The sequence below is a fragment of the Amblyomma mixtum genome, chromosome 9 (genome assembly GCF_055824585.1).
Source record: "Amblyomma mixtum isolate Tamu chromosome 9, ASM5582458v1, whole genome shotgun sequence".
Taxonomy (NCBI): domain Eukaryota; kingdom Metazoa; phylum Arthropoda; class Arachnida; order Ixodida; family Ixodidae; genus Amblyomma; species Amblyomma mixtum.
The window spans coordinates 54276602-54302718 of record NC_143020.1 but is presented as its reverse complement, the minus strand read 5'-3'; the positions used below and the strand labels follow the sequence as shown (position 1 = coordinate 54302718).

At 45.0% G+C, this 26117-nt stretch overlaps 1 protein-coding gene across 1 annotated transcript; it reads left to right on the top strand.

Moving 5' to 3' along the window:
* The first annotated feature begins 1467 nt into the window (after positions 1-1467).
* LOC149329057 (uncharacterized) lies at positions 1468-18032 on the top strand. The gene is made up of 5 exons (XM_089559637.1): positions 1468-1506; positions 5691-5736; positions 9386-9567; positions 13551-13767; positions 17789-18032. Exons 2-5 carry the CDS (start codon positions 5700-5702, stop codon positions 17998-18000), a joined length of 648 nt encoding a protein of 215 aa, XP_089415763.1. The 5' UTR covers positions 1468-1506; positions 5691-5699; the 3' UTR covers positions 18001-18032.
* Positions 18033-26117: the final 8085 nt, after the last annotated feature.

The window sequence follows — 26117 nt, the reverse complement described above, 5'->3', positions numbered from 1 at the left end:
TGCATGAAGAAGGAATTCGCAAGTGGCATCCGCTATTCTATGCGTGTTAAGTGAAGGTATAACCAAGAAAAAGCATGTTAACAAAACGAAAATAATCAAACTTTCATAGAAAGTTTGAACATACCATTAGTTATTGCCGTAACCTACTCCCTGTTTCATAATAACGTGCTTGCAATACATATGTTGCGCTATTTGAAACTTTCTTACCATTGTAGAAACTGAAATCGTAGAGCAAAGCAAACAAGTTTCATTCCTATGAAAAATAGTTTTGTATAGAAAAGCCAAAAATTTAGCGGGAAAGAGATCGTTTATTTATAAAAATAACGTCAAAACCGAAGCAGGAAGTGTTTTAGATCGGTTTTATTACCCCCCCCCCCCCCCCACACACACACACCGCAATGTAGAAAGACACATATATGCAGGCGTGCAGCCGATTAAGGCCGTTGCTTCTGTTATGCACTTCGCGAGCATAATCGGAAGAGCAATTGTGCCTCATTAAAACGTTAACTAAGCTCGTGTCCAAAACACGCACCTCCTCTCAATGCCGACTCTGGCCCTATGGAGCGTCGCGTTTATAGTCTCTAGCAGAATAAGCACCACTCCAGTTTTCTAAGCAACATATAGTGAGAAATCGTCCCTCGTGGACAAAGGACACTAAATCACAAAATTTTGCAACAGTTTATACTTCAATACCTGTAGCCACCATAATTAGTGCTTTCAACAAGTAAGACGTCATCTGAACTTGTACTGCCAAGTGGATTAGTGGGCGCTGGGCATTTGGCGGATCCTTTGGATAAACACCTGTGTCGAAGAGGTAGTAGGAATTAGACAAGCTTATATTACGGCGCTTGCAAATTCCGTCAAGGGCAAACCTCGTTGATGTCCATTGCACTGCGCTGCAGAAAATGATCAGTTCGATTGTACTTTGAAGTTCCAGGACGTAACTTTTTTTGAAAAGGAGCTGGTAATATGGTTCTTTCATTGCACAGTTGAGCATTGGACCTTATAAGGACCGACTTATACTTTAGTACAGGTAAGCGATCTGCTAGAGTGTAAACTGTGGAAAATTACTGTCAAAGAGACGAATAAACATTATAATGGCATGAAACAAACCATGTAGAGACCTTATTTGCGCTCCGGTGTTTCCTTTGTAGCCCAAAAGTTGATCAAGCATGATATTGCAGCGAACTGAGGCAACAGCCGCGGATAGCGAATGAAAACGAGGCAGTAATATGCCTCTTTCTCTAGAAACAAGTTTCCGAGCAAATAAGCCTATCGCAAATCACACGCAGCAATCGGTAAAGCAATGACTGAACGAGGCCACAGAATATGCCCTGTTTTTGTGAGTGCCAAACAAATTGCAACTAGTTTCGTGAGCTGTTCGCAATGCATTGTGGTCATTTCTGTATCTGCGGGTGCCAATCTACACGCCTCATTATAAGGGACTTGTTCAAAAGGCGCCGGCTGCAAGCCAGCACCGGTTCATCCGACGGCATCAAACGTCAGGTAAGATCATCCCGTTGACTTCGCTCGAGTAAGCTTTTTAACGGCCCTAGGTTTAAGATTAAGGAGGTCCTATTTGTATCAACGGCGGTTTAATACTGTTAAACTAAATCATTTATGTACTTAAAACAGTGCGCAGGGACAGGACAAAGTCAAGAAACACACAGACACAGCACTGACTGACAACTGAGGAATTTACTGCTTTGCTTGCAATAAATACAGAAAGTATCGTCTAAAAATGCAAAGAAAGCCAAGGAATCGTCATTTTGTCACTTCTGTCGTGACAAAGTGCTACTTCCCTTGATCATAAATCATTTACTTGCAGTTTGTTATTCTGTAAATTCCCCGACTTGTGGCTTCAACCAATCTAAAGAAAATTCGATCTGCATCTGAATCTTTTCTTTGCACAATTAACCTTTATGCGCTATTCTGACTTGTCGCAACTGGTTACGGACAATGTACCGAGTTTATTCAAACTATTGATTTTCCCCCTTCACCACATGCTGAGATACCGCTGTCATCGTATGGATCAACCAGCTGGCTAGTATAAATACACAACTGAGCTGGCGTTTCAGATCTAAATCCTGTTGGAGTTATGGAGGGTTTTGCGGAAATGCTCTTACAAGTTTGCGGCGAAGCACCCTCTAGATGGGTGGAGAGAAAAAAATGACCTGATTAGACGAATACCGCACAAAAAGAGCTGGTATATTTATAAAATAAAGGCCATTGTTTTCTTTTTCTTTTTGTCGTTATTTAAGGCATTAATAGGCTCTTCAGGTGACAAAATCAATGGCATAGGGTATACGTCCTGTCCTCATCTTTCTGTGTTCTGTTTCAACGCTACGTTTGTTCGTTCAGATTATACAAGAGCGCAAAACCGAGCTCATGATCTGCGCCATCGTTAACGAGTACAGTTTAATGGCAGCTGCCGCTACAGTTGCTTTGAACATTGATGTAGCGTGCAGAACGCCGCGTATGTTGCAATGTCAGGACCAGAAGTGTCGTATACAGCTGTGCACTACCTTTCCACAGTGTCTGCTCTCGTGAGAGACCAGGAATGGACTGCTTCAAGCGATAGGTGGAATAAAACACGCGGCGTAAAAATAGGGTAGGTGTTGTGTAATGTCTTAAGCACGAAGCACGCAGTCCCGGCGTTCGGGAGACAAGCTTTGCGGAAGCTATATGAAGAGCCTAGCTCGAGGGAATCCCTAGGCAAGAGAGGCGGGAAAAACGAGTGAAGGCAAACGCGGCGAAGGCTTGACGGATGGAGAATCTAGTGGCACTTGATGCGACGTCGCAACGGGTTTTGCGGCGGAGGGCGGGTGACGTGCCCAGCAGTAGTTAGAGTGTCATGCCAGTAAGGTTACCCATGTAGACACAGAAAGTGGAACGATCACGGGCCAACGACAGAGATAATAAATAATTTATTCACATGCCCCAGGACCGAGGATCCAAAGCAGGGGTATCATTGGTATGGTGCAGCGTGCGTGAGGCCGAGTTCAAAGACGTGTCGCACCGGCTGCGCTGGTGGTCGCAGAGACAGACTAGTCTTCACACTCATCTAGAGTAGAGTAAAGACAAGGAACAAAAGATGAGAAAGAGTTGCGGGCTGTTGAGAAATGAGAGTGGTGCCGAAGGATGTGAAGGTTCTCGCCCGAAGATCCAGGCGGTTAGGCGTAAGTTCTGAGTAGTTAACAACTCAAGGGATGATATGAAAGTGCTTTTTACTGCACGTTAGACGCTGCTGTCCACGCGAGAATTGTTATAGTGCGCAGAGGGATGTAGGTTTACATGTTCCCACGCACATGATATGGAGGCGCTGGTAACGATATGTGTGCATTAGGTTATCGCCCAGAGCATGTAATTCCGTGTACTGGAAAGCAGTTCCCGGTAGGGTACCGCGGAAGCTGGCATGGGACAGCTCATTGCCACCGATATTGCAGTTAAACGGTGTTCGTCTCTTGTGTACCATGCTGTCCGCATGGGTGGACACGGTTTTTAGAAGGAAGTCGTAAATCGGTGCATCTAAAGTGAGCGGTAGGGTAATCACATCACCGATAGCTAACATTTCAACCGTGTCCCCTAATGGGCCGTTTCCACAAACGCCTTTGGTGAGAAGGAAATATTGAGACGCCACACTGTGCGATGGAGCAGGCCATGAGGAGAAGCATCGGTGTGCAGTATAGTGCACCCTCGTATCTCCACTGACAAGGACCGCGCTCGAGTGTGCCGCCTACCAGTCCGAAGGAGGTCCAGCAGGGAATAAATAGGATGGTGAGGTTAGTTATGTGAGTCCAAGGGACCCGTGTGAAGGAATAGGAGAGAGGGCTGCATGCGAGAAATCCGACACGGCTAGAAGGAGGCTCCCTATAATACAATTTTTTTAGCCATGTCTCGAGACCTTCTAAAGGCAGGTCAATAAGTTTTGGAAGGTCTCGCAATGGACAGGCTGCAATGGCCGGTGTGTTGTGCAAGCAAGGGAAGCCGATAACTTTTTTGGTCCCCTGGCGAAGGAATGTTTTCAGGAGACCTATTTGGCAGCGGGAGAGGGTGCTATAGAAATTTCGCAGAATAGAATACCCGCGAGTGTGTCATCAAGAGGGCCATGCACGTGGGATGGTATTCCTACATTCCGCGCTGGCAAGTCATCTCTCGGCGAGAGTGGTGGATGACCTGTGGTAGCTGTTTTTTGAGCTTAGTCGACCAAACTTACCGCTTGCGCTTGGCGTCTCTCATAGCCTAAGTCGCTTTGGGACGTTAAACCCCATAAACCAACCAACCAACCAACCTACTTACCTACCAGCAAAACCCAACGATACAAATACGTGACGTCAACAAATAGTAGAGCGACAGATGTGCAGACACAAGGGTTAGAGGTCCTGCTCGGCTGTGTTGGAGGGAAGGGCTGTTGCTCTCTACTACATATTCAGTTTTTCTGTGTTTTTGGGGAGCACTGCAGATCGATAGGGAGTGTGTACTGCGCAACAATAACCAGAAGAGATTGCAGTTTTTCTTCCACTGTACTGCTTGCTGCACGATTTCCACAGGGCGTTGTCCTTTGCGTTCAGTGTAAAACGCACATGGCCAACTTGGCGCAGGAGATGGAGGAAGGCCCCGGAGTTCCTGGTTAAAGATTGCCTGCGAATGAATAGAAACTTGCCGTGCCCCTATTGTGAAATATCTGAGCACGGATTGGCGCGCTTGGACAAAGAACATGAAAGTGGATTACGCATAAAGTCACTAACGTCGGAGAATAGTCGGAGGCTCAGAGTGATGAACTGAAGTACGCCTAGGAGTGGTTGGTCAGCAAAGGTATCGAAAGCTTCTTTGAGGGCTACGCCATCGACTCCGCGTAGTTGGCAAGAGCTAGAGATTCTGTATTTGACTTCACGCATGGTCAACATGGAATCTTGGGGGGGAAGGTAGCTATCAAATCGAAGGATTCGTGGTTGGAGTGACTAACGGCAACGAGCAAGGAGCGGCCAAAGTCGAGGCGACACTTGCTCGTGGTGCCTCATCTCTACTTCACTGTTGCAGGGTTGAGAAATGATCAGCACTCACTGGAGCTTTCCGCATTCACTTAGGCGAGCCTAACTGAAAACCATATAACCGCAGTCTCGTTCCCTCACCTCTTCCGAGAGGTGAGATTACTGCAATGGCCCAAAAATATAATACCCCCGCTACGAATGTTATCATTTCGCGTGACCGTTATCTGCCTCCTACCTATCAGTGAAATTGACACCAGAACAAAGCTAAACGTCTTTTGGATTTCTTAGTATAGAAGTATGCCAGTTTTCGCGCTGCTATCAATGGCGCTGAAGTTTGGAGAATACACCGGACAGAGTTGCTTCAGATCGAACCCCTTAACGGTGCGTCATGAAAACGACAGGATGCATTCACTGACCGAGTCAGGCATATTTCAGCTGAAAAATTGGAAACCATGCGGTTCTTATAAAAAGAAAAACCATGGCTTCCAAGGCATAAATAATCTTTTATTTAGTCTCTGTAAACAACAAAATTTTGTGGAATTCTTGACAACAATGCTGCGCAGACACCGCTTTGCCACGCCAACACGTGGTTCCGCTGTAATTACCCCTTTGCCAGAATCATTTTTTTGCCTGTTCCAGGGAGTGTAGCGGGAATATTTCGATTCAATAAAATCATTTTTTTTCTCATTTTAATTTCAGGCTGCAAGAATGTTCGTGCGCATAGCGGTCCTCCTCCTTTTTGCAGGTAAGTAGCCAAAGATAAAGCCGGTATAAACGTCATAGCAGAGAATCAATTACCGCCAGTGTTGGCGATGTTCCTGAACAATCCAGAGGGGACGCGTTTCACTCCAATAGTTAAAGTATATTGTGAACCCCTGCTTGTGCATTTAAACGTTTTTATCACCATGCCTGCGGTGTATTCTTGGTAACACTAAAATCCCGTCAACAAATTATGTTCTGTTGTTAAAGTTCTGGGTCTTTCGAATGTTCACGGTTCTGCATGTGGCGTGATCAACGTTATTTTTTTTCACCGTTCTGCACGCTAATTACTTCAGAGCTGCAGTCACGGCAGTCTAACTATGAAAATTGGCCCATGGTTCAGAAACAAACTGCGGCAGGCACGCGTATGTACGTACACACCAAAATTACTGGCCCCTTTTCCCCAAACACTCGAGTTTTCCATTGTCACCAAGGTCAGCACATTTGTCATTGAACTCGGTACACATACAGAGATGCCAGCGTTTAAACAAGTTTAAGCTGACCAGCTTGTAAACATCATCCATTACTCATTACTCTGCGGCATGTCTGCTCATCTAGAGCGTCGTCAACGGACGTTGCTAAGAAGGTTGAGTTTGTGGAGAAGTAAATGATCATTAAAAACAAACGTTGTACCCGCTCCACTAAAAGTGCAAAGTTCTTCGCGCCAGTTTCTGATTATTTATTTTTTGAAGGATGACATTGTAGCTGTTCTCTCTACCTACTACTGTTCTCATTCACTTTCCTTGGTGTGTACATACCGGGTGTCCCAGCTAACTTGAACCAAGGGTTTAAAAATGAAATATTGGAGTCAGGAGAGTGAAACTACATGCATATTGGTGATAGGCATTTGGCGCACCACGGGAAATTTTTTGTATCGCAATTACTTAACTAGTAATTAAGATAATTTTTTTAAATTTTTTAATATTGACTTTAGACACTAAATGTGATTCGCAAAGTTGGAGAGCACTTTCAGAAACCCGCATTCCATTATTCGCCATAAAGAAAACCTTACGTGTACCTCTTTTTCCGAGCTCGAAAGAAAGCCCGCGAAATACAAAAAAAATCACGTGACGAGCACATTTGCGCGTCGCGATCGTGCTGCTCTCAACCGTGCTTTCAGTGAACGAAATCAGCTCCGGCCTTTATTCGACGGCCCCGTTGCAGCGGCAGGCCGATATCTTGGCGGGGGTTTTTCGTCCGCGTCAGCTAGTTGGCACCCGGCGACGACGACTTAGTCCCAATCTGGTAAGATACTGAGATGGCGAGTCTGCTTTGTCACTCAGAAGCAAAAGAGAAATACAGGGAATAATGTTTCGCCGCGAGGTGTTGGCGGCTGTGTGTTGCAGTTTCCTAATGAGGATTTTGAAAGCTGGAAGCAGCGGTGAAGCACAGTTTGTCGTGTGCTCTTCTTATGCCACTCTCATGCGAGACTGAATCTTTGGTGTAGTGATTACTAGCACTGCAGACATGCCGTTTACAAATGAAGAGAAAGCAGACATGGTTCTGGCTCTAGGTGCATGTCATGGGAACAGAAGGCGCGCTGCAGACCTTATGCAACAATGGCACCCAGGCAGGCGGCCAAGTTCAGTAACGATCCTGCGTGCCTTCGAGACGCTGCGACGGATGGGCAGTTTTACGTCCACACGACACAGAGCACCTGTTTTTGACGAGGACTTCGAGACGCATATTTTATCGCTGTTCGCTCTGGAACCCCAAGCAAGCGTGCGCAGCGTGAGCGAGGATACCGGAGTCTCCAGGTCATCAGTTTGGCGAATACTGCGCAAACACCGCCTGCATCCGTACCACGTACAGCTTCATCAAAATCTGTTGCCACGGGACTTCCAAAACAGGACCGATTTTGCTAATTGGATTCTGATAAAGATGCAGGACGACCCGGATTTTTTGAACAAAGTGATATGGAGTGACGAAGCTAGTTTTTCGCGCAATTCACAGGTGAACCTGCACAATGCTCATTACTGGAGCGATTCAAATCCCTACTGGGTTTTACAGACGCAGCACCAGTACCAGTGGTCATTTAGTGTTTGGTGTGGACTTTTCGACGGTAGTTTGATCGGGCCTGTGTTTTTCGACCAGACGCTGACAGCAGATCGCTACACCAATGATATCCTCAGAGGACCCGTTGACGACTTCCTTTCGGATCTACCGCTCGCCAGGGCCACAAATGTGTGGTTTCAACACGATGGCGCCCCCGCGCACAGCAGCGCCAAGGCTCGGACCTGGCTCGACGCAGCGTTCCCGCAGAAATGGATAGGACGACTAGGTCCCGTGAACTGGCCAGCCAGGTCTCCTGATATGACACCTCTGGACTACTTTTTGTGGGGTCATATCAAGGACAAGGTGTACAGCACACCAACTTCCACACCGCAAGACCTTAAAGACAAAATAACGGAAGTCTGTTTAAACATGCCTGAGGCTGTCATACGAAATGCAACGGCTGATTTGGTTACAAGATGCCATAGCTGTATCGTCGCACAAGGTGACCTATTCGAGCACTTTTTATAATTGGTAAGAAACCGAAATGAAATGGAGTCAGGACAACCGCATGCCACGGCTGTCATCGCCGCACAGCCAAGCCATAAACCGCCACTTTTATTTTCTTTGCAACTGGCAAATAAAACTCCTCTCATTTGAAAACTTCGAGCTTGGCAGTCTTTATCGCGACTGCAAAGCGCAGCGCACTCGCTGCAATTTACACCGTCACGCGCGAACTGGCTGACACGGCCGAAGAAACCACCACCAAGATATCGGCCTGCCTCTGAAACGGGGCCGCCGAATGAATACCGGAGCTGATTTCGTTCACTGAAAGCACGGTTGAGAGCAGCACGATCGCGGCGCGCGAATGCGCTCGTCACGTGGTTTTTTTTGTATTTCGCGGGCTTTCTTTCGAGCTCGAAAAAAGAGGTACACGTAAGGTTTTCTTTATGGCGAATAATGGAATGGGGGTTTCTGAAAGTGCTCTCCAACTTTGCGAATCACACTTAGTGTCTAAAGTCAATATTAAAAATTTAAAAAAAATTATTTTAATTACTAGTTAAGTAATTGCAATACAAAAAATTTCCTGTGGTGCGCCAAATGCCTGTCACCAATATGCAGGTAGTTTCACTCTCCTGACCCCAATATTTCATTTTTAAACCCTTGGTTCAAGTTAGCTGGGACACCCGGTATAAACGCTGTTATCACTTCCGGCTTAAGAACCACGGATACTCTTTCACTTTTCCAACGGCAAAAACGCCACGCAAGAAATGGGCGTAGCTTCCACAAACAACATAGGAGCAGGCGACGATAAACGAATAAGACAAGCGTGCAGACTTTCCCCGCGATCTTCCTCCACCAACACAGCCGCTTATAGAAGTCCACTGTGGTAGCAGCGATAACAGCCTCACATTTCGGGCATTTCATATAAAGAGGTTTCTTTGTCACTAGTATGTCGTAGTCCATCCACCTACGCATACTCAGTTTTTCCTCGACTTTCGCCAGTGAATCTTCTAGTTAAGCATGAGCACATTTGAGGTGTCTTCGATCCCACCTCTTATTTCGTCTTTGCGTATCTGTCTCCGAATCCCGTCATACAAATAACGTGTTGACATCCATTCTGCTCTGTTTACCTACAACAGCTTGCACAATGGCCAGCGTGTGGCGTACCAACTACGTCATCGACCAGTTACTCAACAGCATCGGTACCCAAGAGGTTCCACTGGACAGAATCTCGTTCGACATAGACTACACGGACTGGAGCAAACCCGGTTTTATGGAGTTTCACCTGGAAAAAGGAGTGCTAGGCAACCTTCATCGAAGAGTGAGTGTTGTGTACGAGTTTGCTTTGTTTCAAAAGTTTTCAGACAGATGTGTTTTAGGATCTATGATGATATTCAGCCATCCATTATCACCCAAGAAGCACAAGTAAGCTGCCCAATATTGGACACATATTGGCAAAGACTGGTTCTATAAAGGACGGGAGTGAAACCATTCATTTTCAGTAATAGGTCGATTACCTGTTCTATTTGGGCTGTAGTGCTCGAGCAGAGTTTCCTTTACTAGCGGTAATTTTAAGTCAACAGTAGATTTTAGTATTAAAAGTCTTCAGAGAGTTGGGTGGCCTTCCGTAATGCTTCGGTTTTGTGTAGGCGCTTTCGGGAGCCTCCATCTTTCAATACAGCTTCGGTCCGTGCTATCTAAAAAGCCCAAGGCGCAAAATGAGGAATGCAAGGCAATTGGCATTATACGAAGGGTGTACTGCGCACACACTCAGCCATTACACTCTAGATTTAAGCATCGCCACCAGCCTGCCGACATAACCCGTAGCCAAACTTGTGGGATGCGAGTGGGAATTTGTGTATGCCTACCATCCACGAGCTCTGGAAAGCACTACTGTACAGAGCAAATAGTTGCTCAAAACCAAGCACTTCCACTGCTGAGCGTTGACGCGCTAAGATTCGCTTAATGCGAATCATTTGCATAATGACAACGCAAGTGGTGTCACGAACGGAACTGGCGTCGGACTGTATAGGCTGGCGTGTATGTAGTGTTTCCTTTTTTTTTCAGAACACGTTATGCGGTACACTGTTTAATCTTTTTTCAGAAGTACTGGCAATAAATTGTGACGAATGTTTAGGTCTCGTAGCGTACGAAGCGCTGTTTTTAAATCCTGACTATAAAGCTTGCGGGCTGTACTTTAGATAAGCAATGGCTCATAGGAACCAGATTTTGTCAAAGACAAAAAAAACTGCTAACGCGCCTATACCAGGTCAAGCAGGAAAGTCTTTCAAAAATATTTCGAGAAAATAGACCATATTTTTGGGCTAAAAGTATGGCTTTTGCGGAATAGTATTACCAGTGTTGGCGGACATCGGGAAAACGGTTAATTGTCTTAAATAGCAAGGGGGTCAACTAATTTCTGATAACTAACTTCTTAATTATCGCACGTAGTCAAACGGTGGCAATGAAAGATCTGTAGCCGGTCGCTAGTGATAGCGGTATCAGTTTTTGGAATTTCGAAAATGCGATCACCTCGCTGCAGTGGCTCGACGAAATTTGGATGCATCGTGCGAAAATACATCCGTTTTGGAAAGCGTGCAAGAAAAATGAACCCTGGACTGCACGTAACATGTCAAAAATCTAAATTTTGTTGAGCCACAGCGGCGTCGGTAATCTAGTTATCTCAATTACAAAAGCTATTACTAACCACCGGCCACAATTCTCTAATTGTAACTAGACGCACACCTCTACTAGTTACAAGTTCATTATTAAAACTTAGTTAGCCAGCTTACTACTTAAGGTGATACACGGGGTTCTGGTGTCCGCCAACGCTGGTAATACTATGCCGCAAAAGCCATATTTTTTACTCTAGCTAAAAAGCCTACTTTTGAAAATTTTTCACACTGTCCACTGAAACACCCGGTATGATCTTCTGTAGTCACTGTCCGCATCGCTAGATAAAGAGTGCTGAATTATAGCGCTACAAAACAGCATCACGAAGCGAAGAGCGCAATATGACACAGACGGAAGCACGAAGAACAAGACCAACACAGTGTTGTGTTCGTTTAGCTCTTGGTCCTGCTGTGTGCGTCTTTTAAAGGGAAGCTGGAACGGTTTTTTGAGAATTCAAGGTTATTCAAAAATTCGAATCTGTCAAGCTTCTAGATAAACCATGCAAAGTATTTTTGCACTACCATTTAAAATGGTGACATAATCGTCGATTAAACCTGCGACGATGTTTAGGCTTCTCGTCACTACGCTGGAGGAGTGCGAGGAAACTCGGCAGTGACGTCATTGTTGCCGAAATTTCAGATGCCCGCTGCTAACGCCTGCATGCTGCTGTGCGTCGTCAGATGGCGCCAAACAGTGCACCGAGAACTTCACCTTCTATGGCGACAACTTTCTTCCTTGGAATAACCGTTTCTTCGCTGGAAACGTAGTGCCGTCATACGTGGTGTCATTATCGGGGCCTCTGCCCGGCGCTGTGCACTTCAGAGAAGCCTGAATGCCGACGACGACTTTATTCGGCGATTACGCCAACATTTCAAATGCTAGAGCAAAACGATTTCGCAGGCTTTACCAGCACATTTCGCACATTCGGCAACCTTAAACTCATCGAATTCTAAAACCGCTTCAGTTGCCCTTTAAGGCGAAAGCCTTTAATACTTCGTTGTCGACAGAAGGTTGTCAGCAGAGGTGTCACGCTTTCGGTTGGTCGAAATGGTTATGACGACAAAGTGCGCTGATTCGCAGTAAAGAGATGACCCACGGATGCCTGACGCCCCCTTTTGGAGTAAACGACAACTAATAAAATAGTTGTCGTCCACTTCGACAGGGGGCAAAAGGCATCCGTGGGTGACCTCATTACATACCTCATTACTGCTAACAGAGCCATGGATACAACCGAACTCATCGATGCAGAGAGAGTCTTGCTAAAGAAGCAGTCAAAGTGTGTAATTGTAATGTGTTGTCAACGTGTAGTCAAATAAAGCACTAGTACAGCACAAACAGTCTCGCAGTCAATGCCAAACAGTGCGCCAGGAAAGGCTTTTGCCTTGCAGCACTTTAGAGAGCCAAAGTGCCCCCTGAATTTTTATTGCGCTGTTAGCTTCATTATACTGTACAACAAACTGGCCCTTCAAAACGACTTAACTCTAAATCGACGTTTTCCTGGTTGTCTCATAACAGCGTGTTCTGAGTAGCAGGGCACTCTGCCATTTTCGTGTCTGCGCACGAATCATCAAGAAGGGCTGTAAATGTCACCTTCATTGGTTGATCTAGCGTTTGCGGTTGGATGCCTGTCGACAGATTTGTTCGCTCTTATGAAGCGCCCATATTCAATGTGCAAAACCCCTCGCGTATCTATACATTAAAAAAATATATGAAGGTTCCAGAAATCTAAAGCTGAAAAAAAAAACAGCTTCTCCTCTTCAATAAGCAGGTCCCATTCTATCATCAGTATATGTTGTTGCTGATTGCCATTGTTCTCGTTTCTTACGTCATCCTCTCACTGCATAGGGTGTTCCACCTAAGACTTTATTTTTAAAAAGCACATTATGAGTTAGAAGAGTACATTTTTAAAGTATACCGCTGTCAGTGGTGTAGTACATTAATATACAGCTGAGGCGAGCTAACCAGCAAGCTGGCTAACTAATATTGTAACCATTAGGCTCCCCAATTATTGAAATGTGCGTAGCCCACCATAAGAAACCTCCATATCAGTTTTTATAATTTTATAAACATGGTCACCCTCGACCCTCGATGCTGTGGCCCAACAAATTTTGGCTATATCGACTTGTTAAGTGCACTGGAGAGGTCGCCTTGCCTGCAAGCGTCTCGAAAGCTGATGTAATTTGGCGCGATGCAGCCAAACTTTGTTGGGCAAAGGCGCTGAGGATAATGACGTTTTTGAATTTCTAGATACTGGTATGAATATTACTTAGGGTGGGCTACACGCCTCTCAATAATTGAGAAGCCTAACAGTAATAGTTAAAGGGTTCACTATTCAACACTGGCTAACCAGCCTGCTATGATCACATTTTATCTGTATTCGGATGTACTATAGCGCTGACAATGTTATGCCGAAAAAAAAAGGTCTTCTAACTCACAAAGCCTATTGTTAAAAATTGTGTAAAATCTAAAACAGCCTGTTTTTCAAACATGATAACCCAACAGAAACCGCTCGAGCTATCGTTTTAGTCAGTGTTTTTGCCAATCGCTAGTTTGAGTATTAAATTTCTTTCTACTCAAACTCTTTCTACTCAAACACCTTCAAGTATGTAAAATCTTGCTTTGCTTTCGCAGGTACGTCGGATGGGCGACTGCTCCTTTAAGGACTTCACATGGAGTAGCCAGCCCAAACACCTCATTTCCTGCAAACTCAGTCTGCGAGGCTTGGTCGCAAAGTACGACCTCGAGGTGACCGTCGACAGGAAGTCCAAGCATGCAGTCGTGGAAGTAGTCGTGGAGAACGGCGAACTTTTCGCCATTATGTACTCTTACATTGACAAGTGCACAAAATGTAAGTCATGCTCGCCTATGAAAGGTCAGTTACATAAAACTCCATCGCTCTTTATGAGCTAGGCAATTCTTCCTTTCCCCATACCAACATTAAGTGTGTTTATTTTCTTTAAAACTCCCCCACTTCCCTAAGTATTAAGTGCTTTGCTTCCAAATGTATGGGGAATCTTCAAAGCTGGAAGAGGCAGACCATATTCCGAAAATGTGACAAAAAAATCAGGCCACTGCGTTTCAAGAGTTCTTGTCGTTGTTTTAAAAAAATGTATTCGTTCCTTCCACAGTTTGGTAAGTCCCATATGCGAATCAAAAATTTATGTGGTGGTTTCAGGGTGATGTTAGTTGTCCTGCGTTGTCAAGTGGCATAAAAGGATTGTTTAAAATAAAACATATATTCTGTGTGCAATAAACTGAAGTTAAATATGGATCCGAAGGGCGGATACGCACGCATATAATGCCGGCTACTATCTGCGCTTGAGATAAAAAAAACGTTCAAATATATGAACAGTAAGTGTAAAGCTATGCTGCCACTTCTGCAGCCAGCAGCGGCAGGCTACCGGGCAAAAAATCTCCCGTTAAACAGTTCACAAATGCGAACTTGTCACCACAGACAACAAAGTAACATTGTGGTGGCGGTGGTTCGCCAACACTAGGCTGTCGTCGGTGACAGAATTCCGGGTGCTCCCGTCCACACTTTATACAAACTGTTTCACCTAATATTTTACACAATTTTGAAAAATAGGCTTTTTGAGTTACAAGAGTGCTTTTTTTCGGCTTTGCATTGCAAGCGGTGAAATATATCAGGATACAGCTAGCATGCTGGTTAACCAATATTAACTATTACTGGTAGGCTTCTCAATTATTGAGAGGTGTTTAGCCGACCAGAAAGTAATACTCATATTAGTTTTTAGAATTTTGAAAGCGAGGTTACCCTCGGTGCTGTGGCCCAACAAATTTGGCTACATCGCGCCAGAATACATGCGCTTTCAAGAAGCCTACAGGCAAAGCGCTCTTTCTAGTGCTTGTAACTCATTGAAATAGCCAAAATTTGTTGTTCCACACTGCAGACCGTAATCGCGTTTTCGAAATTCTAAAAGCTAATATAGATATTACTTACGCTGGTCTACACGTCTCTCCATGTGTAAGGATCCTAGCAGTAATAGCTAAAAAGTTTAGAATTCAATATTAGTTAACCATCATGCTAGATAGCACGTCTTGCCTGTATTCTGATGTACTTCGCCGCAGACAATGCTCTGCCGAAAAAAAAGCGTCCTTCTAACTCAAAAAATTCTATTTTAAAAAATGTGTAAAATCTTAGGTGAAACACCCCGTATATTGATGACCAAAAGCATTTCAGCTAGCACCCGCACAGCGCCGCAGACAGCGCTGAACGCTGGCGGAGCTGCCGCCCGTGATCCCAATACCCAAATAAGATGTAGTGGCATTCGGTCAGCACTAGAGCGATAACGCTGCTCAAACGACCAAAAGAACCCAAAAGAGCCCTGCATTGAGAGCAACAGAAAAAAAAACATAGAAAAAGTGCGTAGTAAAGAAGCTAGCATCATTATCTTCCTATTATAGAAGCATCGGCAAAGATACATTGAAAGAAAAAAATTGCTGTGGTTTAGCTCTGGTGAAACCTGGAGTGACGCGATAGCTACAGCTGGCCGAGTAGAACTCGCTCAGTCGAATTACAAAGCCAGTCTTCCGCCGCTGCGTTTCGCTGGGCGTTCCTTTTTCTTCATCTTTGGACGTGGATTCACTCTCTCACCTCTCCCCCTCCCCACTCCCCCATTGGGTTTCACCGGCTCGCCGCGCCGCCGGCAGCTGCTACGCACCACGTGACCAACCACGTGACAAGCCACGGCGCCACCACGCTGAAGGCTCGAAATGCTAGCGTAATGTAGGGTCGCGGCACAAACACCGGCTTCGTGCTCTGGCATCTATCCGCGCATGCGCTAAACTGACGATGCTGGCGGCCTCTGCTCCACCGTCGGCACAGGGCACGTGGCGCGCACACCAGCTGCGGGCTACAACCTCACTCCGCGCATGCGCACAGCTGGCGGAGCGGTGGTGCTACGGCTCAGCGCGCAGCCACGCTGAACTCGCTAAGCGGACGGCGTAGTGTAGCTATCGCTACAAAAATTGCAGCCACAAATTGCAAACAAAGAATAAAAACAAATGCACTCTTAGAGTCGTATTCCAGGCTGCAAAAGCGCAATATGGATTTTTGCGGTGTTGCGAGGCGCCCGATGAGCACTATTCCCGAAGGTACAGCCTTTGCTTCCAGGGGTTTGATTCCAAGGTGTGTAGTGTGGGCTGTTAAGCACATTTGACAATTCTAGGTTGGGAGGGTTGAGGACATAAGCTCTTTCCACCTTCGTGACATTAGGGTCCCTCAAAAAGCAACAGGAGCAGCGCTGCAAGGCTTAGAAGTAGTCCCCCTGGGCTGTTCATGGGGGAGCGGTTTATGGGAAGGACACAAAAACCAAGGGACGCCATATCGAACACAATGACTGTCAAGAGAGCGTGTTAGCGTTTTGGGAAGTTATGCTAATTTAACGCCGATTGTTACTTTTTTTTATGAGAGGAATTACTCTGAGTCTGTCTCCTATGCACGAGGTGCGGGTTTCAATCCTTAGTGCCCTCGGGTATCCACACGTGATGGATCTAATCATTCCCCTGGCTTGGTGTTCGGCTTCTAAGCGGTCGTAAAATTCTTGGAAATCGCCTTTGACTGTGTAAAAGACTGTGTAAAAGAAAAGACCAGAACGGGCTGCGCGGCACTAGATAGATTTTAGTCTCCGGGGGATAGATTTTTCATTGCGGGATATATTTTTCATATTTTTCTTTCAAGTGTTTGCGAAACGTATAATTATGTTAATCTTTGTCACCGTGCTTCATGAGCTTCCTTCTTCAACACTGCTACCTATATGGTAACGTCTAGGCCACCTGTACACGATTATATGCTCCTGCATAGGTTGTGCAGAAAAGAAATATGATGAACCTTTGCGCATATTTGCCTGTGTGGGTGGTCCTTTCGGTGCAATAAGAAGGTAAAGAAGAGCATCCTTCATTTTGCAGAAAATGGCACTTAATTTGTTGCAGCTAAGCAATATTCCTTCTTTCCGGTGTCTAACTGTACAGGTTTGTACCATATTAGACTTTACGAAAAAGGCGTCTTGCTTGTAGATTACGCGAAAAGGGGATGCTAAATGAAATGATGATTGCCGTCGTCAAATTCATAATTAAGCGAAAACATTTGATATGTTGCCTCAACGGAGACGTTTATGGTGAACTTAGGGGCAGCTGTGTTCTAAGGCTACTCCAATTCCTAAAATTGTCGTATAACACCGGTGTCCTGAAATATCTACCATCCCTTTTTGCACGGCGTACAAGTTTTTGCACTTACGACGTAGACGACTGGCGTGATACTATTCCCGGATATTACGCACCTACTTCTTACAACGCGCATTAAGTTAAGCTTGCGCTAAAGTGAAAGCCGTCAGTTATGCACAAATCGTGCTGCAAGATATCGTTGGCAGTTTAAATGGGACCTGAAGAGCTGGGTCACATCGGAACCAATTTCCCATCGATCTCTATTGCCTATCATGCTTAATAAAATAACTGAGCTAAAAATTTAAAGGCAAGTATTGCAAATCATTAGACTGCTAGAAATTTTCTAAACAACGGAATATTCTTCGTATATTATCACCGCTATATTTTAATAATATTGGTGGCAAGTGACCCCCCAAAAAGTGAAATGTTTAGTTTCGTTAACTCGCACGTTGACGACTCCGCTTACCTTCTCACTGTTTCCAGTGAGATGCTTAACCCACAAGGAAAACCGCCTTTCGTGTATTGTTCATCCCTCGTGATTTAAAAGTACAGGCCTAATTTTACACTCCGTTTATTCAGCTTGCTCTACCTCTAATCCCTGACCCAGAGAGGACAACAAATGATGGAAATCCCCCTCACCATTTTTTCCTCCGCTAAGCAATAGCACTGTGTTTACATCTCCGCAGGCACAGAACTTCAATACTTCGATGCGAAGGTGTCTGGCAGGATGTTGCCCCTCGAAACAGCCTTGGACCTTTCCCATGACGTCATCAAGCAGTTCAAGAAAGAAGTTGTTCGTAGAGCAGAGATAGCAATCGCTTTCGCACTTAACACAACCTACAAGCAGGCTTTTGTTGCAAAAACAGCCACACTGACAGTGGCTGACTTCACTGCTTAAGCCTGTGGACTTTCCTCAAGCAACTCCAAGGTATTAAAGAGCAGCCCATCATATTCGTAACTGAATAAAGGTATTTCCACTTCGGCACCGTTTCACTGCTTTCTTGCGTTCTCTAAAAACAACGGTCAATTTTGCCTTTAAGGGGTCAGTTTACAGAGTGATAAGGGTTATTCAGGCGATCAGTTCAATGAATGCGTTTCGCGTGCTCTCTCTGAAGTTACATAGTTCTCACCAAGCTATTGTGGAATTGATAAAAAAGCGCCGTTCAGTACAATATCAACAGCATGCACTGTTGTGAAGATTTTGGTTTCTCATCCTTAGTGACGGCTCTCTTGTCGACGTAAACGCAAGATTATGACAAATGGCAAACCTTAGTGACTCCCATGTGCCACTTCCCTTTCGTCATTCTGGAGATGAAATGATTTCGAAAAATATTCGAATATTTAGGACGCCTGGAGTGAAAGTGCATGGAAAGCTAATTACTATTTACGAAATATTGAAGAAATTTGAATTTCAGTTCACATAATAGCAGTATTTACTCGCTTCACCGCAGTGTTGAGACATAACCCTCATTTGGTCGTGTGTCCATGAATCACTGATGTTAACGACTGACCCATCGTCAAAGCGAACATTATTTTAATTAAAAAAAGGAATCGAAAATGCAAATGCGACCAATTTGTCAAGTGTTATGTTAAATGTTATGCAATGGCTTGGCAAAACTAGACTAGAGATCATTGAAATGTTTATCCGTCAGTTCTCGTTGAATTAAACGGTTTGCACCTGTCCTCACCACTTCACAGGTCCTAACAAGTTCGTCTGCAAATAGTAACTACCGTAATCTACGTTCGTTCACGCATAGATCTCGAGGCCCTCATCTACCCCATAGGGTTTTCTTGGGTCAATGTAAGGGTTATGCTTGCAGATTTGAAAGCCAAAAAAGATGTGGCGAATTGTGATATGACTACACTAGCAGCGTGATCGAGCATTATGGAATTTTTTAGCAGCAGTGTGAACAGGTGCCTTTTGCATAATTGTTCACTAGAAAACATTCCTGCCCATATGAACCTTTGTTGTTTGAGAGTATTAACCTATATAGGTTGTGCTTTTTACTTCCGATGAGAGTGACTCTTAAGATCATCGAGAAGCACGTATTTTCAAATATGATGTGGAAATTACTAAAGAAAACAACAACAATAATAACAATGTACGGCCCTAGCAAGAGCTTGCCGGCCCATTTGCCTCGGCCAACACTTCGACTAGCACCGTCTTGCGTCTCGGAAAATGCGGAGAGAAAAGTTTTACAACGGCCAGACGTCGGAGTATGTTGCTGCTCCCAGAGTTTCTCTATCCGTTCCCGCTTTCTTCGGCGCTTTTCGCTTCTCCCGAGTAACCGCTGCCACTTATGAGCGTTTTTCTCGAGTGGTTTTTGCCGTTTCAGACCCGCCCACGAGGGACCGCAGTTTAAACATGGGCCCTGTGGGAAGAAGACACTAATCTAATATGACTAAGACCCTTGCGTATAGAAATGTGTCCTACTGCTTCTTGAATTAGCGAGCTGCGAAGTTAGAAAGCTTCTCTTTACTGCAAGATAAAATTGTTTACCAGACTCAACGCTTCAAACCGAACGATATTCAGATCACATAATCCTTTACTCTGCAGGGAATCGCCTAACAGAACTCACAAAAGCGACTTGGACGAAATAGTCTAGAGGGTAAAAATGGCATCTGTGGGACACCAAGAAAATATAACATTCTTTCGCCCTGTAGATGGTCATTGCTGAGTTCGGGGTGTACTTAGGACCCAATGAAACCCCTAGCGACGTGGAAGAGAGGCAACGAGAGTTTGAACGCATGTTCTCAAGCACTGCAATCCAATGTCAAATAGTAAGAAATTGGAGGGGGTTTTTGAGCTCTTCTTTGGGGTATCATGCATCATCGTTAGAGGGCTAATGCCCGTATGTGCAAAACTGGTCAACTCTATTTGCACGTCGTACATATCCCTGCAAGTCCTGATACCACTCCTGTCGCAGTAGTGCAGCGGTTATGCAATGCGCAACTGATCTGCGATGGGACGGGCTGCCATCAATGGGACTCGTGCTACCAAGGCAGCTCTACGCTGGAAACCTCTTTAATCGTTAACTGCCACCTGCCAAGCTGCGAAGTTTGCTCACAGTCCGGTGGGCAGGTTGTGATAACGTCACAAGGTTACCTAACTTAGGCGGCCCATCTGCTTTCTAGGCTGCTTCTCTCGAGAATATTTACTTCCCTCGCAGCCTGTAAGTTGTCGTACCTCAGAGAGATACAGCTTTATAACGACACAACATTAAGCGTCCATAGCTAGCTATAGAATATCCTGTGCCATGGAGACCAAAGACAGCTGGTCAGAGGTTAGCCAGGCCTGCCACGTTGGCGGAGTGCGGTATGTACAATAGGTATTGAATCACAAAGGGTCTGGCGAGCAGGAGATTTTTGAGATTAGCGTGGGTTTGGGGGAAATTTGCAAATTCTGGTGTGTGTCCGAAGTGATGATGCTGTATGTGAAGCCGATCCCCCTAAGAGAGACTGAGCGCGGTAGTATTGCAGGCTACTGCCAAGGTGAAGGGCTTAAGACGTGTAGGCCTAGCTCTTCAACCAGCCATGCATTATTGCTTGAGCTCATTGTGGTACGTTCGCAAAGGATCGACCAGCATCCTATTCGGACACAAGTATCGGTCGACCTTCGTTCTCGAGTTCGTAGTGCCACTATCAAAAACGAATGCTTTCTGCATGAGTATGTGTTCAACACCTGTGGTGTTTGTAGTAGTTATCCTGGCTTGATGTTCTCATATTCTGCGCGGACGCAGCAGATAGGAGACAGCAACGATCCAATAAAGACAAGGATAATCTATTCCCCTCCCTTGCTGCCACAGAAACTTCCGGTGTACTAAAAGCGGCACGACGTGCAACTAGTAGGGCCAATTCACTGTTAAGCAGTAGGCACAGTCTTTGCAATAAATAACAAATAATGTAAAGAAATCCCCGCAGAAAAAATACAAAAAGGACAAGGGAGGAAATACATGTCAGGATTAACAAGCATCTAGCTTGACAATCATCATAAATCTCTCTTCCCTTGTCCTTTGTCTATTTCCGTGCAAATTTCTGTACAATATGCAACATCAACTAGACCAACAGCACGCTCTTCTAAAACAAAAATATGGGTGCCAAGTAGCGTCACCAAAAAATTAAATGTTTAGTTTCGTTAGCTCGCACTTTGACGACTGTGTTTACCTTCTCACTGTTTCCAGTGAGATGCATAGCCCACAAGGAAAACCGGCTTTCATGTGTTGTTCATTGCATGTGATTTAGAAGTACAGACCTACTTTTATTGCTGGAGCGGATGCTCCCGCAATAACCTCGTATTTTTACTGCTAAAATTACTGCGGCCCATCAGTTGAAAAAGTTTCTCAGATCCCTAGTCAAACGCACGCTGAAATAGAAAGTGGTTTTAAGAAGGTCTAGATAACAACGGGCTTTCTCCAGTAGGAGGGCAAACTATTGGTATCATAGACGGTATTTTCTTGTGCCAACCATTTTAAACAAATACAACCTGTACAAAACGAATGTACACCCCTTTCGTGCCTAAGAATTCAAATGTATTTATCAAAGATAAATACGTAGAGGTCTCCATCGGCAAATATTTCTCTTTATCGCAATTGCAAGGATAATTGCGTGTCACTTTTTCTGATTTTCAGCGGTGTGTACTTTGTTTCAGCCCGTGTAGGGGTAATTTGTCTTGTGCCTGACTACGAACTACGACCTGTATGCCATGTCTGTGTGTGGGACTTCAGACGCATTGAAAGCTCCTGCTTTGCAGCTTTTCTTTGGGGAATAAAGACTTACACGTAATCTTTGGGGTCTTTTTTTCTTGTAATAAAAAGGCATAAAGGTTTACATGTAATTATCATTAGCTTTAATGTATAAAAAAGAAAACAGTGGTGTTTACAAGTGCTCAGACCGACGATGATAGTGAAAATTGCGCGATCTTAATCTGTATTATTGACCAATATTTTTATCCTTTGTTGGCCCCTAGTAGACATGAGGCCCGATGGAAGCCGTAGCAGTTAAACCGTGTGATATAATCTTTATGATGCATGAAGAAGGGATTCGCAAGTGGCATCCGCCATTCTATGCGTGTTAAGTGAAGGTATAGCCATGAAAAAGTATGTAATCAAAAAGGAGAAAAAAATGAAGCTTTCATATTAAGTTCGAACACTCAATTTGTTATTGCCCTAACCTACTGCCTCCTTCGAAATGGAATGCTTGTAATACGTATATTACGCTATTTGAAATTTCCTTACTATAGTAGAAGTTCAAAGCTTAGTGCAACGCAAACAAGTCCCCTTTCTAAGAAAATTAGCTTTATATACAAAAGTCAAAAATTAAGAGGGAAAGAACTTGTTTTCTTATAAAATAACGACAAAATCGAAGCAGGAAATGTTTCACACCGATTTTACTATCCACACCCCCCCTCCCCCACACGGCAATGTATAATGACACATATATGTCAGGCGTGAGGACGAATAAGTCCCTTGCTGTTCAACGCTGCCTCTGCTTTGCACTTCCCGAAGAGAATCGGAAGATTAAATGTGCCACATTAAGACACTAGCAAAACTCGGCTCAAGCATAAACACCACTTGACGACGCCGACTCCGGCCCTATGGAGCCCGGCGTTAAATTTTCCAGTAGAAAAAGCACCGCTCCAGTTTTCTAAAAAAAAATGGTGAGAAAACGCCCCTCGTGGATGAAGGACACAATTTTACAATTCACAACCGAAAACCTTAATTGAACCTAATTATTACTTTTAAAATGTAAGACGGCACCTCAACTTGTAATGCGAAGTCGATTAGTGGGCGCTTGGTGTTTGGCGGATCCTTTGCATAATGTCCTGTGCCGAAGAGGTAGTAGGACTTTTGGCAAGAATATATCATGGCGCTTCCAAATTCCATCAGGGGCAAACCTCGATCTGGTCCATTGTGCTGCGTTAAATGCAATAATCAGTGCAACTGTACTTTCAAATTCAAGGATGTAAAAGAGCTGGTAATATGGTTCCTTCATTGCCCAGTTGGATGTTGGAGCTTAGAGCTTTACTTATACTTTGATACCGGTAAACGGTCAGCTAGAGTGTAAGCTGTGTAAACTTCCAGACAATCCGATGAATAAACATTGTATTGACGTAAAGCATACCACGTGGACACCTTATTTGCGCTCCAGTGTTTTTTTTAAATCCCGAGCGGTGATAGAACATCGCAGTGCTGCGAACTGTCGCAATAACAGCCGATAAGAAAGGAAGCCGGCGCAGTAATATGCTCCTTTCTATAGAAACAAGTTTCCGAGCAACAAGCCTATCGCTAAAGAGGCACAGCAATCGGTAAAGCAATGACTGGGCGAGGCCACAGGATATGCCGCGCTCTCGTGAGTGCCAACCATATTGCAATTAGTTTCGTGACCTGTTAGCAATGCATTGTGGTCGTTTCGGTATCTGCGGGTGCCAATCTGCACGCCTCATTATAAGTGACTTGTTCACAAGCGCTTGGTGCAAGCCAACGCCAGTTCATCCGATGACATCAAACCTCAGGTAAGATAATCCCGTTGACTTCACTCGAGTAAGCTTTTGCAGATGACTGCTAAAATAGCTCTATGTTTAAGATTAAGCTGATCCAATTTGTATCAGAGGCTGTTTGAGACTCCTAAATTAAATCATTTACTTAATGTTTGTTATTCTGGCAATTCCCCGAGCTGAGGCTTTAACCAATCTCAGAAAAAGCCGTTCTGCATCTGACACTTTAATTGGCACCAATTAACATTCGTGCGTTATCGTGACTTGCTGCAACTGGTTGACAATGCATTGATTTCATAATACTGAATTGATTCTCACCCTTCGCCACTGGCTTAGATACTTCTGTCATCTTAAGGAAAGCCAGTTAGGTAGTATTAATACACAGTGCAGTTCAATAGATTGCCTACCGGGCTCGGTTTTTATATATAGATCACGTTGGAGTTTTGGAGATTTTATATTTAAACTGTCTTACAATTTCGCGGCGAAGCGCCGTCTAAAGGGGCGGAGACAAATATATCTCTGATTCAATAAATGCCGAACAGAAATAGGTAATATATGTTTAAAAGAATGGCCATTCTTTTCTTTTCCGTTTTTAGCTTGTATGTCAAGTGAAACATTAATAGATTATTCAGGTGGCAATGAAGATCAATAAAGAGCGCAAAATCGAGCTCATGATCTACGCCATCGTTAACGTGTGTAGCCGCCGCAATATTTGCTTTGACCGTGTGCAATGAACCGTGTGCAATGAGCGTCTGTTGTAATGTCAGCACCGAAAGTTGTGTATACAGCTCTGCACTACTTTCCAGCAGGGCCTGCTCTCCTGCAGTGACGCTCTCCTGCTCTCCTGCAATGACTTTCCCGCAATGCCTGCTCTCGTGAAAGACTTGAAATGCACTTTTTTAAGCAATAGGTTTAATAAAATACGCCGCGTAAAAATAGCGTCGGTGTTGCGTAATGTCTCAAGCACAAAGCACGTAGCCCAGGCGTTCGGGAGACAAGCTTTACGGAAGCTGTATAAAGAGCCGAGGGCGAGGAAATAACAAGACAAGAGAGATGGGAAAAACCAGCGAAGGAAAACGCAGCGAAGGCTCGGCGGATGGCGCCAAGCCTTCGCGAATGGAGGGATGGCGAATGTAGGGGCACTTGCTGCGGCGTCGAGACGGGATTTGTGGCCGCCGCGGTAGCTCAGTGGTTATGGTGCTCGGCTGCTGGCCCGAAAGACGCGGGTTCGATCCCGGCCGCGGCGGTTGAATTTCGATGGAGGCGAAATTCTAGAGGCCCGTGTACTGTGCGATGTCAGTGCCCGTTAAAGAACCCCAGGCGGTCGAAATTTCCGGAGCCCTTCACTACGGCGTCCCTCATAGCCTGAGTCACTTTGGGACGTTAAACCCCATAACCAACCAACCAACGGGATTTGCGGCGGAGGGCGGGCAACGTGCCCAGCAGCAGTTAAGAGTGTCGTGCCAGTAAGGTTATCCAGGTGTGGCAGAGAGAGTGGAACGATGACGGACCAAGACACACAGAACAAACATTTATTCACACACCGAGGATCCAAAACAGGGGTATCATTGATATGCTGCAGCGTCCGAGAAGCTGAGTTCAAAGACGAGTCGCACCGGCTGCGCTGGTGGTCGCGGAGACAGACTAGTCTTCACGCACTTATCTAGAGTAGAGTAACGACAAGGAACAAAAGACGAGAAATAGTTGCGGGCTGGTGAGAAATGAGAGTGGTGCTGAAGGATGTGAAGGTCCTCGCCCGAAGAACCGGGTGGCTAGGCCTAAGTTCAGATTGGTTAACGACACAAGGGGTAAAAAGAAAGTGTTTTTCAACTGCAGTTTAGGCGCAGCTATCGACCCGTGAGGTGTTATAGTGAACACAGGGACGTAAGTTTAGATTGTTTCGACGCGCATCAAAATGGAGGCGCTGATAACGATGTGTGTTCATTAGGTTATCGGCCGGATAATTTAATTGCGTCTACTGAAAAGCGGGGCCCGATAGGGAACCGTAGAAGCTGTCGTGGGACAGCTCATTGCCAGCGATATTACAGTCAAACGGCGTTCACCTCTTGTGGACCAGGCTGTCCGCATGGGTGGACAGGCTTTTTTGAAGGAAGTCGTAAATCAGTGCATACACAATGAGCGGTGGAGTAATCGCATCAATGATAGCTAACATTTCAGCTATTTCCTCGTACGGGCCGTTTGCACAAATGACGTAGGTGAGAAGGAAATATTGAAAAGCCACAGTGTGCTGTGGGGCCGGCCATGAGGGGAAGCGTCAGCGTGCAGTAGAGGGCACCCTGGTATCTGCACTCGCAAGGAACGGTCTCGAGCGTGCTGCCTACCATTCGGAAGGAGATCCCACAGGGAATGGAGAGAATGGTGAGGTTAGTTATGTGAGTACAAGGGAGTAAAAGGGAGTAGTGTGAAGGAATAGGAGAGAGTGCTGCGAGTGAGAAAGCAACACAGCTAGAAGAGGCGCTCTATGGTAGAATTTTTTAGCCATGTGACGAAACTTTTTAGAG